The following is a 14,144-nucleotide window of genomic DNA, read 5'->3' as shown; positions in this document are numbered from 1 at the left end:
CAAAATGTCAGCCATTAAATGATAGCTTTCTGACTGGGCTTTCTCATTTCTTAGTGTAAAAGTCATAGCTGCCAAGTTATCCCTTTTTTTAAGGGAAATTCCCTTATGCTGAATAGGCTTCCTCGTGAGAAAAGGGAAAACTTGGCAGCTATGGTCAAAGTATGCCAGCTTCAGGGTATCACAGAAGCCTGTGCCAAGCGGATGGAGACACCTGTGTGCCTTAAAGGTTTGCATACTGTTGCCTTGAAGGAAAAGACCAAGAAAATGCGTCGCTTCATAAGGGATCTTGGATCTCTATATTTAGTCAAGCTTGCTTCGCTTGATACCACTTGGTCAAAAACTACGCAACGAGCCTTTCTAGCAGGGAAGCTGCGCTGATGAGGCAGGGAAAACAGGAGGGAGCAATAACTCATTCGAAGAGGGCAACCCTTTATTTAGTCTGTCTTGCCCAGGCTTCCTCAAACACGGCCCTCCATATGTTTCTGGCCTACAACTCCCATGATCCCTAGCTAGCAGGACCAGTGGTCAGGGATGATGGGAATTGTAGTCTCAAAACATCTGGAGGGTCAAGTTTGAGGGTGCCTGGTGTTGTCGCAAGAGAGCAACGAAGAGCCATGTGGCACCTTAAGGACTAACGCATTTATTGCGGCGTAAACTTTCCTGGACTCCGATGCACTTCACCAGATGCATGAAGTGTGGGTTCCTAATCGTAAATCCTGAGATCTAAGCGAAAGGAAATGCAGAAAGCACACTGTGGCAATTAACGTTATTAACAATGGGAGCAAGACAGGAGTGCCTGGCGTGCTCTGGTCCATGGGGTCACGAAGAGTCGGACACGACTAAACGACTAAACAACAACAACAATGGGAGGTTTGTATTCTCGCGAAAACTGATCTGCGAACACTGTTAAGAATTGAGTTGCCATTCGGCTGTCTTTCCTGCAGGGGATTGCCTCGTATTACCGTAGTTGCCTGAGCGTTTCCTGCTCCCAGGAAATCTGCCTTTGCACAGATCCCTGGGAGTTAGCCCCATTGAACTGGGAGAGGATTACTCTCGGGGTAACGTGAGTTGTCCATTGACTCTCCTGAATCCTTCTGTTGGGCTAGCCCCATTGTTACTGGAATCCAACTCCCACGCTCTCTGGGGCTGCTGGGAAATTTAAATTGCGCAACATCTTGGGGGGCGACAGGGGCATGGGTGTAGCCAAGGGGGCAGGGGGCAGCTGCCCCCAATCAATCAATCAATCAATACAAATCTGAGGTTCTGCCCCCCCAACAAAAGCCTGCCCCCCAACAAAAGCCTGCCCCCCAACCAAAAATTCTGGCCACGCCCATGGGCCAACTTATTTGGGGGCCCAGGTAAGCCCCACCCCGCTTAATCAATCACATTATGTGGTGCACGCACACCACTTGAATTGCAATGCCCATCAACTTGGGGGAGGACCCCTCAAATAGTTCATGGGGGGCGAAGCCCCATTGGCTCCTAGGGGGGGGCCGGGGAGGCGCCTAGCTTCCCCATTCCTGGCCTCGACGATTCTGAGGAAATGAACGCATGACATTGCTCAGGCCAGTCGTCCATAAAATACTTTATTGAAATAAAATCAATATCTTCATGTTAATGGAAACCGTTTGTAAAAGGCGTCTGTCTGTCTGTCGAATAATTTGCGGGACCCCCACCCCAACCCCACCCCGTGTCTGAGACAGCGAAAGAAGAAAAGAGCCCCCCCCCTTCTGCCCAAATCCTTCTCACTCAACGCCCACCCAGCGCGAAGGCGACGTTTTCCTTACGTGTGCACAACAGGGACGGAGGCGGGGGTAGCTCAAACGCGCAGTAAATACAACGGATTCAACTGAGAATAATAGTCCACTAACCATTTTGCCACCCATCTTCTTTCACTTTGCAGCTTCTGAAAAACAAAGTCAGTAGCGCGCCCCTCGTCTGTTTTGTGCGCCGACTCCTCTTTACGCAATAGGCAATCCACTAGGTTTTTAAAGAAACCACGTACGCACAAGCGAGCGCCTCAGCGAGGACTAGTCGATTGGCAAGGCGTACAAGCCTGCAGTTCAAGCCGTAATGGCTGGAAGTTCCAACAGGGCGCGCGTGGATGCGAGAGGAAGGATTTCGAAGGCGTCGCGGATGGTGATCCAGCCTCTTAGGCCGCTCACTGGGGAAGCAAGGCGCTTCGGCCGCGGCCGCCTTTGCAGTACCGTAAGTCTCCGTGTTGCAAGGCATTCCCTCCGAGAGGCCTCAGCCTGCGACGCACCGTTATTCCTCTTGGCTGACTTGGCAGGGGGAGCCCAGGCTTTCCGCTTGTTTCTCTGCTTCCTTCGCTCGCTCTTGCTCGGTCAGCTGCTCGCTGGTAGGAATGGAGTTTTTCTTCGGGCGGCCTTTGGGCTTCGTGGGAGATTCGAGCCCTCCGCCTTGCAGTACCTGCAAAAAAGAAAAAGAAAAAAAACGGGAGAAGAAAGCAAGAAGGCCCGAGGAAGTTAGCCAGCTTTTGGGGGGGGGAATTACAGGCTTATAAGGAACCCATCCTTTTTATTTTCAATAGGGGGGTTAAAAGTAAAAAAAAAGCTCCCGATTTCTAATAAGCATCGGTTCCCCAGGATTTTAAAACCTACCCTGACCCTCCACCAGGCTTGCCCGATCCAGTGGGTCAACAGGCACAGGACTTCCGCCTAAAGGACGCTGCAAAACGTCCGCCAGTTTTTGCCAGATCTCTGACAGATGCTGGAGGCCACGACAAGAGACCCTCACTCCGTAAAAGGCAACCGCACTGCAATCCTGTACAGCAGGCATGTCAAACATGCGGCCCTCCAGATGTTTTGGCCTACAACTCCCATGATCCCTAGCTAGCAGGACCAGTGGTTGGGGAAGATGGGAATTGTAGTCCAAAACATCTGGAGGGCCGCATGTTTGACATGCCTGCTGTACAGGATCCACAGGGTTTCTTTCCGGTAGAATTTCCAGGATGGGAGACCTGTGGCTTCCCAGAGGTCGCTGGACTACAATTCCCATCATTCCTGTGGGCCACTGCCCATGCTGATGGGAGTTGGAGTCCTATGAGCGCTGGAAGGTGTACAAGGCTGCCACTTTATTCATAACTACTGCGCGCAAATGCAATTACAATGTGTGGCCAGGCTTTGTTTCCCTTCGAAGCGAGACTCCTTGACACTAACGAGAATGCCTCCTAGAAGCATAAAATGACTAGATGCCGGAGGTTCATGGACTGAACTGCCAGTAGCTACTAACTGTGTTTGAGCATATCAGCCGTGTTAGTTTGGTGCTGCTTTTCCATACTATTGTTTGAGTTCTGCAATGTCCGGGTGTTTTGACTACTTTGGGTTCCCTTGGGAGGAAAGAGTGGGATTTATATTTAATTAATTGACTGGTTCGATTTAATGGTGAGGTTTTTCTAAAACGCTGCGCATTGCCCTGCGCTCTTTCAGTAGAAAGGGAAGTACAGTATACAAACACAATTAATAAGGATTATTATTATTCCTTTACCCTTGCCTCTCCCGCTTTCCCTTTCCTCTGCGTGTCTCCCCAAGTTGTTTAATGTTCCTTTGTAATGCTCCGTGCACACTGATGGAATATGACTACTGTAATATTAAATCACCGTGAATGTGTGTCAGGCCCCACTTATTTCAATGAGTTTGTTCCCTGCATTCCTGTTGTGAGAATGTGGGTGTAAGTAAGATCAACTACCTATCTCGATTTTGAAGTTGCGATCAGGATCAGCGTGGGAGAGACTGGCTTTAAGCAACCCAAATTCAATCTGACATAATCTAGTTCAAGTTCCACGTGAGGAACAGGGCAGCCTCTCTGTCCCTTGAATATCCTAGGCAAGGTCTTCTTCTGGGATAACAGCAGGTCGAAGGCATCGGTGTGGACAAAGCTGCACCGATTACCATCCCGTTAGAACTCCACATTGAAATCCACGAGTAATCCATGGATCGATGCAATTCCACAGATCACCAGTGTCAGGCTTCCTGCCAGCAATGGGAGGTGCGGGTTCGCAGCGGAGGATCCTGAGTGTTTCTTATACATCTTGGGACCGAGGAAGTGGGGTCGACTGGCTCTTCCCCGCCAAGAGTACGTTTTGCCCGGGGAAGCCCTGAAGGTTTGAGTCGGGTTGGAGCAATAGCAAAGATACAGTCTTTGAACGTGCCACAATCCAATGAGATGGGCCCTATCGCTTTCCGTAGTGCTTGTTCCGGGCGCTGTATAGCCTACTGCAGTCCGCCATATGTACGGTAGCTGGACTACAACTCGTATCATTCCTGACCATTAGCCATGCTGCCTGGAACTGATGGAGTTGCGGTCTAACGTCTGGTGGATCGAGGTTCCCCTGGAAGGGAATCCCTTCTGTCTGAAGCCTAAGGAAATCTGTGGGTTGGGGGGTGTTTTATTTTTCATACAGAGGAAAGGGTTGCAATTGACTAGCATTTTCTTTCCTTTACGGCTGGGCTGGATGCGTCCAGGTCACACAAATGCTTGGAGACAGGCAGGAGGAGAGAAAACAAACCTTTGCCATTATATTCCTATCAGTGCCTAAAGATGCACGATACTGGCGTCTTCTTTCTCCCTTTCCTAGGAGGTCGAGAAAAGCCATTTGGCAATGGCTGAAACAGTGTTTTTTTTCAGCGGTTGCCTATCTAGGTACATGGGGTTAAAGGGGGGGGCACCGATTTAAATGGTTGAACTTCCAGAAAGCACACTTACTATTTTCTTCCATTTCATTCGCCTATTTTGGTACCAAGTTTTCACCTGTAGTTGACTCAGGCCCAGGGATTCCGCCAAATCTATCCTACAGGGAAGAGAAGAGACGGTGCGCGTGGCTCGAGATCTCTATCTCCAGATCCTCCTTCCCTCGCGCAAACTGCGCCGCTATCTACCCAGCATCCCTTTCCCTCTGCGTCCACCACCCACCCTCTTTAATAGGGTCAGGACCTCTAGTTATGGGAGCGCAGCATTTTCGTATATAAAGTGAGCAAATATGACGACCCGGAGAGGTTGGCTCGCTAAAGAAAATAAATAAATAAATAAATAAATAAATAAATAAACAAGCCATTTATCAGGTCCGTCCGCTTCATGAATGAGTAGTTATGTTGTTCTTTTCAGAAAGAAAGGTCATATATATGTATCTAGAATTCCACACTGGAATGTTTGGTGGATCACCCATAAGCAAAACCAAAATGAGCCATATTTGCAAGCTGGTGGCCTCCGCATCCTCCTGCGCACACAATTAAAAATTGCAGTGATGTGGGAAACGACCCTAGGTGCTGTCCTGATGGAGAAACGGCGGCCAAAGGAAGAAGGGACTCATTCCGGGTTTGGACCCCCGTTCCCATTGTGGGGAAGAAGGGTTCAGCGGGGGTCGGAGGCTTCTCAAGGTGGGGTCGCTCGCGGAGCGCCTGCCCCATCACCTTTGCGGATTTTGAGCTCTGGTGGGGACTGGGGGAACTGATCCTGACACCTGTAAGAGTCCCCGGGGAAAATTTCCCGGTCTGGTTTTCTCCGACGTGCGCTCTCCCGCTCACTTTTGGCAGGAAGGCAAGCCGATAGGATTCCCCTCAACCACCCCACAACGATCCCCACCACCGTGTACTGTCCGGCTGTACGCCCCGTCGGGGGGGGGGGCTGCCTCTAACTCCCACTCCCAGGGCTCCCGTTTCCTCCCTCTCCCTGGGCGAGGGCCCACCTGTCGGGCGTGGAGAGGTATTTCTGCTTCTCGAAGCGCTTCTCCAGGCCCATCAGCTGCAGCTCGGTGAAGACGGTGCGGCTCCGACGGCCTTTCTTGGCTTTGCCTCCCGCCTCCGGAGTCCCCGGCTCCAGCTTCCCGCGGAGGTGCAGCTCGAGGGGCAAGTGAGGAGGCCCCGAGCCGCCCTGGAGCCCGGAGCCCGCCGCTAGCAGCGCCGAGCTCAGGCCTGAGCAGCCCAGAGGCGCCAGCGGGAACTTGAAAACCGCCGCCTGCTCAGCCTTCAGCACAGCTGAAAAGAGAGAGAGAGAGAGTCAACAACTGGGGGGGGGAATCCTCGACGGCCAGGCAAGCTCTAGCACCCTTGCCCGACCCCCCCCCCCCAACTTCTGAGATAGCAGCGTTTGTAAGCAGGAAAGCATCAGGACAAAGATCCCGGGGAAGAAAGCTTGCTGTCGTGCCTGGTAGATTCATAAGCTCGGTACTCTCCGGCCCCTCTTCAGGGGATTTTTCCTTACCCACAGACAAAAGGAGCATTGTGGCGCCTTAAAGGGGAGCAGATGAATTGTTGCTTCCCGTAGCGCGACGGCGCACAGAGACATTGTCACAGGAAGAGCCCTGCCGGATCAGGCCCAAGGCCCAGATAGTGCAGCAAGCATCCTGTACCAAGAGTCTCCTTAACCAGCGAGCCCACGAGCAGGACGTGAGTGCAGCAGCAGCAGCACTCGCCCCGCTTGGGACGCCCAGAAACTGGTATTCGGGCATAACCACTTGGATCACTATACTGTAAATCTGCTCTCCACAAAGTTCTTTACTGCAGGGATTGCGCGGAGGCAGACTGTGTCCTTCTAAGACCTCGCTAGGTTACAACTCCCATCATGTGGCTGCCTGATTATTAATAGAGTCCTAAGACAGAGGTAAGGTCTCTCCAGGCCTCTAAGGTGGTAAAGAAGCTAAGAACCCGCTGAGATCTCGAGTCGCTTGAGCTATATATGTATTTCCTTTATTTGCGTGGCAACTTTTCTTAAGGGAACTCTGGGTGACCTGCGTGGCAGGTAGGTCCCGCATTTCATCTCCCCACCCAGGTGAGGTAGAATATTAGAGTCACTGCCTCCAGATCACCGAGGAAGCCTCGGGGCGGAGCGGGACCTGAACTCAGAACCTTGAGATCTAAGGTTGCGCTCCTCCTTCTCCTCCTGCTCTCCCTTCAACTCAATCTTGCAGGAAGAAGCTGAATGTGAAACGGGAAGTCTCTTAGCTAGGAGGTGTCCTAGAGTGCCAGCCAGGAGGAGGCAGTGGGTGAAAATAGGAGCAGCCCGGGTTTATAATAATGAACGTGTTAACTTGGCAGTTAAGCCGCATTTAACTAAACTGCATTACTTCCGAGTTAACAAGGTTGGGATTAGGCTGCAGGAGAGTCTCTCCCTGCGCGGGAAATCCTGCAGCGCGATCTTTTCCTTCGAGGGTGATTTAGGATTAAGTCCAAGCGTGCCTGATTTTGGCTTAAAGGTGAATAGGGGCAGGTTGCACGATTTGTCGGAAGTTTACTGGAGAGCGCTGGGAAGGAGAGCCGAGTAATGAGAGCACCTCTTAAAGAGCGGGGGAGATTGATATGAAAGGATTCCTTTCCTATAAACCCTATCGGTCATCCTGCTATTTCCATAACTAAACTGGTTTAAGTTTCGATCCTCAGCTGCTGTATTTATCCGAAAGCCATTTCCAAGGAAACTAGCGCCCTGGTGACTTCAGTGGCGTTGCCATTTCAATCGTAAACAAATTAAATCGAAACTTCCATTGATTATGACGAAGGTGAATTAGGCGCTTCCTATGCTGTAAATAGACGTCGATGACGTCAGTCGAATTTAGGTAACGTCTTATTTGGTAATACTTCGATTATGGGACTTACTCGCAAGTTGCGCTTGTTTGCATGTTATAGAATGGCACTACCACTGTAAAGCTTTAAGACAGCGGCAGAAATTGACTTACAGTATTTGAAAATGTTGCCGTTTTATTCAGCAGCTTGTGAATCTAGCATTCTGCTCCCAGTGATCATGTTTTATATTTAGTTTTCCCCGAGGAGCAGTAGAACATATTCTATCGTTTGGAAAGAAAGGGGAAATTGCTGCTGCTAAAATATTTACAGTATTTTCGAATCATATGAGCATCAGGAATAGGCTTTTAAAAGAATAAAGTAAAGTAAATAAATTATAACATTGGAAGCACAATACATGTATTAGACAAAAAAAGTCCCTTCGATTTTACCGAAACTTACTTTCAAGCAATGCGTCCAGCAAACGGGTGAAAACCTTTTCTTAAAGAATTCAAAACTACATGCAGCCTGTATATACTATTGCTCAAAAACTTTCCCCATGTTTGTGGAAATCTATTGTTAGTGAAGCAGTAACTCAATATTTCCCATAGAACAGGTAAATAGAGAATGATATATAGCCTACTGCTCTGCTTTTGGGAAGTCTTTTGTCTAGCAGCTTATGAATGTGATTTTAAATGTGATTTTAAATTTATTCCACTTTCACAGGCCGATTCTCAAGGCAATGGAAACGTAACCCGATATTTAGATTAAAGCTAGATTCTCAAAAAACACTTATCTAGGAGTAAATGCTATTGAAATCAATGGAACTTACGTCTGAGTAGACATGTGCAGGACTGAGCTGTACATAACATACACATTGATTTGCAAGCAAATACATTAAAGGGCGTGTCAATCAAGCTTCTAAGACAATGCCAGCGATGTGCATTTTTCTCCATAATGAAAAAAGTGAAAATAGAATAATGAAAAGATGTAAACAACTTTTGCTAGATTTGAGACAACCATTGTTTAATGCAAAAGCATCATAGCTTACACCCCCCAAAAAAACACCCAAACTAAACCAAACCAGGGACAGGATCCAAACATAATTAAGCACTGAGTGGAGAGAATTCAACATATGCTTAAATCTCCACCCATTAAAAGTAATGGCATACAGTGTTCGACTCTCCCCATCCATCTATATCTGTACAGCACCTTCCTAAGCATGTTTACTCAGAAGCAGCCCCCATTGAGTTCAATGGAACTACCTTCCCTATCAAGCATGCGGAGGAGACCTGCCGCCTTCAACGATTTCCTCGCAAAACCGTGGAGGAATTTTCATTCGCTCCATCCAGGCAGGAGGTCATTTGGGGGGCACTTTTTCATCTTGCCCAGGAAACTCTAAAGGCGGTGGTACATTTGCATCCGCTTGCGAGTTACAAATTCATCCGCACTCCGCATGCCTTGGGCATAGCTGTCAAGTTCTCCCTTTTTTTAAGGGAAATTCCCTTATGCTGAATAGGCTTCCTCGCGAGAAAGGGGAAAACTTGACAGCTATGACCTTGGGGCGGGGAGGGAAAAGGTGCTGGCAGCGCTCGAGAGCCAATGCATACCAGCTACAGGGGGGAGGGGATCAGTTAAAAATAGACTAAGACGCAAATCGCTTATAATTTCAGATTTCCCCCCCCCCCCCTGGCAGAGTAAAAAAGAGGCTCCCCAATGAGTGCCAGTTGAGCAGCTCTCCTGGACCCACCGGCCCCTCTCCGCGCTCCTATTTTCTTCAGCCTGCGATCCTGAAAGGTGTCGAGTGTGGCGCTTCACTCTAAAGGGCAAATCCGTAGTGCGCGCCGAAGCGATAGAATCCGCGCGTCTCTCTTTTGGAACATCCACGACGCTTCTCTCCCAAAGGAATCCTTGGACCCACCCTACTTCGGCTGAAATCGAGGCGCAGCGGCAGCGGCTTCCCGCTTAGCAAACCGAACCCATTCCGCCGCCTTTGTTGGTAGTTCAGTAGGTCGAAGATAAGAAGGGCCTTGAAGGCAACCGGGTCACCCCGCTGGGAGGACGAGCAGATCGAAACGAGCCGGCTGCCGCAACTGGCTTGTTAGGCGTTTGCGCACAGCGTTTACAAGGATCTAGTCCCCGCGGAAGAGGCCCCAAAATAAACAGCCGACGTGGGCTCAAGTGCACACTGTTTACCGGGCCAGCATGTCCGACAAGGATGGGTCTTTTGGTTTTGTTTTAGCAAGCCCATCCTGGGCCGCTTTCTCTAACGGTGGGACAATCTGCTCCTACCGAGTCGCAAAAAGAGCTACTCCTAGACAAAAAAAAAAAACCCAATCGCAGATGACCCTCTGATGTCCGGGGGAGCTGTACCGGATCCGAATTCCACTCCTGACATAAAATTAGACCTAAAAGATGATTTCTGAGGCCAGTGCTTGAAGACAGACATATTCAAATAAAAAAAGGGGAGGGCGTGTAAATTCAGCGAGCAGGGCACTTTTTGGCAATTCCATTGCTATCTTATGACTCTGTTTTGAAGACCCGTTGGTGATCGTGTTATGCTCGTCTTAATTGTGGGCCTCGTGCGAATCACAACCGGCTAAGAGAAAATAGCTGGGTTTATAAGGCTATGGATCCTTTGCATGTACACGGTAAATGTGCAGAGGGTTACCCTGTTAATCTGCTTTTTGTGCGCCCTCGGATCCTCGTTAACATTTTGTGGCCTATCCCTTCCCCTTCCCTGCAGTCATGGGAGATATAGATACTAAGGTATATTATACATTTTCCCACCGATCGCTCTTGCTATTCCATGTCAATTCAGGATTTCTTAAAAAGCAAAAGAGGCTCGGCCAAACGCAGTTCCATGAAAGGCCTTTGAAATCGATGGGCTTGTTCCCGCGTCAGCTCAGCGCTAGGGGAGGCATGCAAATTTGTTCAGCGCTGGAGTCCGAAAAGGGAACCGTTTTGCACTGAAGAGGGAAGGGAAAGTCTCTCTCGGAATCCTTCCGGCTTGAGAGCCTGGTCTGTGCAGGCCTCAGAGACCCACAAACCCGCCGCTCCTTCCTTCCTTCCTTCCTTCCCTCCTTCCTTCCTTCCTTCCTTCCTTCCTTCCTTCCTTCCTTCCTTCCTTCCTTCCTTCCTTCCTTCCTTCCTTCCTTCCTTCCTTCCTTCTCTCTCTCTCTCTCTCACACACACACACAGAGAGAGAGAGAGAAAGAGAGAGAGAGAGAGAGAGAGCCCCGCCAATAAACTGTAAGGTTAAAGCGTCTCGCCCCACCTGGTTTCCAAGCAAATTGCAAAAGGAGAGTAAGTTTGGTTCAACTTCTAGGAGGCCCGGGTGGGGAACCAGGGGCAAGAAAACCCGTCATCGGATGAGAAGGGATCCTCTCCTACACAGAAATATCACACACACACGTTTGTCATGTAGGCGCCATTTCAAGTTTGGGGGCACAGCGGAAGGCGAGAGCAAGATTGCAAGGTCCAAAGGCCCGCTCTACAAGACGGAATGGCACGGAAAGGAAACATTTTACGCATTTGGATGCAGTTACTTTAAAAGCAAAGCAAAGCAAAGCAAAACCACTCGTAGAAACATGGGCGATTGATCTAATACTGCTGAGGAGAGCGGGGTGGGTGGGCCTGAAACGGCTCTCCCTCGCAAGAAGGTCCGTTTCACTCCCCCCATGCTTTGTAGGGGGCTCAGGGTCGCTCTCTTCGGGAGCAGTGCGCTGCCACTCGAGGACCCTATTTTTGGAGGAATCCTTCCCAGTCTTTGGTGCTCTGGAGGATGACGACTGAGCCGCCCTTCTCCGAAAGCTTGGAGTTGGTCCGATCGGGCGTGAAGCGGAGCGAAGCAAGAGCTAGGAACCCAAGAGCTGGAAACCCACCCCTTGCCCAAATTGGCTCCCTCCGCCGGTTACCCGGGAGGAAGAGGTCCTAAACCACTAGGGAGTTAGTTCCGAACAACCGGAGACCAATTCCTTTCCCCTTTGCCCCTCGCGTCCAGGCCGCGGCTCTCGAGGTGCAAGCCTGGACTCTTTCGCTCCATGCCATTCCGCAGGATCTTGGGATCTTTTTATTGCAAGACCCACCCATAACACCGGCTCTGCTATCTCCGCCAGCGGTAGATTCATCTGGATACAAGGGCGGGGGGCGGGGGTGTCAAAGAGAGGCACGATCCGTCCCAGTTTACTCAGAAGTAAATGTCACCGAGCTCAACGGGCCTTCATAACCCAAAACGCATGTCCCCCCCCCTGCACCCCACAGCCCCAAAAGCTCAGGGAACACAAGACTGCAGCCTTAAATGCATTCCCTTTCCATTGATGCCATGCCAGTGGAAACAACTGCTTATCTAAAGGCATCGAATTAAATGGGTTGTGGATCGGGTTGTTTCCTTCTCCTTGCTTGGACCCAGCACAGATGAGCACGCCAAAACTCTGAACTTACTTATTCAAACCGATCTACTGTACTGTACATGGATCGGAATAGGAATCCTCCGAATTGTGTTATGTACGGATATACTGTAGGTGGTGGGACACGCTGACCCTCCCAAAGACAACAAACTTGCTCTCAGTTTCTGGGGCAAAGTTATTTAAGTAAAACGAATCAGCACTACGAAGCTTATGGGAGATTACTCCCTAGTTAGTGTATCGAGGACGGCAGTCGTTATGCCTCTCTGCAGTCTTACTCAGGAGATATCCCCACCAATGAAAGACCTTGCTGTGCCACAGGCCCGTCCATCTCTTGAGCTACAGCTCTGGCGTGCTAGCCCTTTGGGGAGCGGGTCCCCTCGATTTCCACGGAACGAAAGGCGCGCGTGTTTTGGGGATCGCAGCCCAAGGCCCTGATCCGTGGCCCTGATCTGTGAAGCCTTAGCCATGTTCGGCGGAGATCTGCCCCCTTTGAAAGAGGTGGGACTGGCCTCGACTCCTCCATACTCGGGGAGTCGGAGTGCTGAACAGCGCCCTCGAGAACGGAGTTTCACTGTCGCTGGCGCGCCACCTCCCTGCCCTGCGCCCACGACTTTAGCTTGAGGAGGCTGAGCCCGGCCCCCAAGGCACCCGCCCCACCGCCTCGGCCAAAGATGGAAGGAGAAGCAGATCAGTGGAGCTTCCAGGCGGGGAGAGTTGACCTTGAGCAGGGAAATGGGGGAAAGCAGCGTCCAAGCCGCTCTTTGCGCGCGGACAAAAGAAGGTCCACGTCTATTTATTTCCGTTTCAGTCCCCACCTTCCCTCTCCAGGGGGGGCAGCCGAGCTCTCCCGCCCCCCGCCCGACGCCCCACAAACAGCTCGATCCGGGGAGGGACAGGATTCGGTTCACCCACCTGCCCACAGACCTACCTAGGGGGCTGTGGTAGGGCCGCGCCGAGAGCAGTGCTTTCACGCCGAACTTGAGCAGCTCTCCGGCCGGGGCAGAGCCCTTGGCGTCCGGGTGGTCCGTCAGAATCTCCTCGATCATAAAACTCCGGTAGCGGTGCGATCGGTGGTCGACGAAGGGGTCGGCGGGGAAATAGTGCGCGGCGGCACCCAGCTCCAGCGGGTGCTGCATCGCTCTGCGCGGCCCCCGGAAGCCTGGTCCCTCCTCGGCCCGGCTCCGCTGCGCAACCCTCAGCGCGACCTCTCCCCGGACGCCTCTCCTTCCCGGACGCGCGCAGGCCTGGCGGAGGCAGAGACCATCCTCGCGGCCTCGGGGCGCCAAGCCCCTTCTTCGAATCCCACTCGGAAGGAAGCAAGACGGGGCGCGGCCGGTCTTCCCCGAGGGCCGCCCGCGCGTCTGCCCGCAGTTGCCGCCGAGGACCTCCCTGCGGAGTGAGGCCAGGCAGCCGAGCGCGCCGCGTCCGCTTGCTCGAAGGCGCGGCCTCCTCCGAGGAGCCCCTTCTCCTTTCTCCGCCCCAGCGCCGCTGCAGACAACAGCCTATTATAGGGCTGACGCGGGCTGGAGCGCGGAGGGGAGGGGAGAGAGAGATGCCCGGGATGAGGAGGGGCGGGTACCTGGGAATGGGCGCTTGATCCTGAGCCAATGCAAGCAAATTAGTCTCCACGCTGGACGGCTGGAGAAATCCAAGCCGTCCTCCCGCCCCCCCTCCCTGTCCAGCCACGAAAAAAGGTGCATCTGCCCTACTTTGGGGGCCAACTCCGCCTGAAGTGGAAACGACTCTCTCTCTCTCTCTCTCTCTCTCTCTCTCTCTCTCTCTCTCTCTCTCTCTCTCTCTCTCTCTCTCTCTCTCTCTCTCTCTGTGTGTGTGTGTGTGTGTGTGTGTGTGTGTGTGTGTGTGTGTGTGTGTGACAAACACACCCCTATTTTGGGAGCACGCTAGACCCAAGGCTGGCTCGCAGTGGTATCTTCACAGTGACCGGGACTCCGGGAGCAAGATTTCTCGCAGGCATTTGATCCAGGACCGCAGCCAGCGCAGGGCAGCCAAGCCGGACAAGGCGGCGACGGTCCCTGTCCAACGCTCTTGCCTTTATGGAGCTAAGCCGGCATTGGTTCTCAAAGGGGATGGCAGGAGGCGATGGCAAATGTGGAGGGAAGATTTCAAAAAACAACAACAACTGCAGAATATGGATAGAGATATTTTCTAAATCAAGGACTGTTAGAAGGCGTTTCCTTTTGTTTTCCAAGGTATTTCTTCTCAA

General features: G+C 51.5%; 1 protein-coding gene across 1 annotated transcript; it reads right to left on the bottom strand.

Annotated features, from left to right (window-relative positions):
- Positions 1-1,573: 1,573 nt before the first annotated feature.
- On the bottom strand, positions 1,574-13,395 carry BARX1 (BARX homeobox 1). Its single transcript, XM_035108070.2, has 4 exons — positions 12,849-13,395; positions 5,705-5,993; positions 4,726-4,810; positions 1,574-2,430 (listed from the first exon to the last, which is right to left on the bottom strand). Exons 1-4 carry the CDS (start codon positions 13,054-13,056, stop codon positions 2,266-2,268), a joined length of 747 nt encoding a protein of 248 aa, XP_034963961.1. The 5' UTR covers positions 13,057-13,395; the 3' UTR covers positions 1,574-2,265.
- Between the last annotated feature and the right edge of the window lie 749 nt (positions 13,396-14,144).

Source organism: Zootoca vivipara, chromosome 2, assembly GCF_965207765.1.
Source record: "Zootoca vivipara chromosome 2, rZooViv2.hap1.1, whole genome shotgun sequence".
Classification (NCBI taxonomy): Eukaryota; Metazoa; Chordata; class Lepidosauria; order Squamata; family Lacertidae; genus Zootoca; species Zootoca vivipara.
The sequence above is the reverse complement of the archived record's forward strand: the minus strand, read 5'-3'. Positions and strand labels throughout refer to the sequence as shown.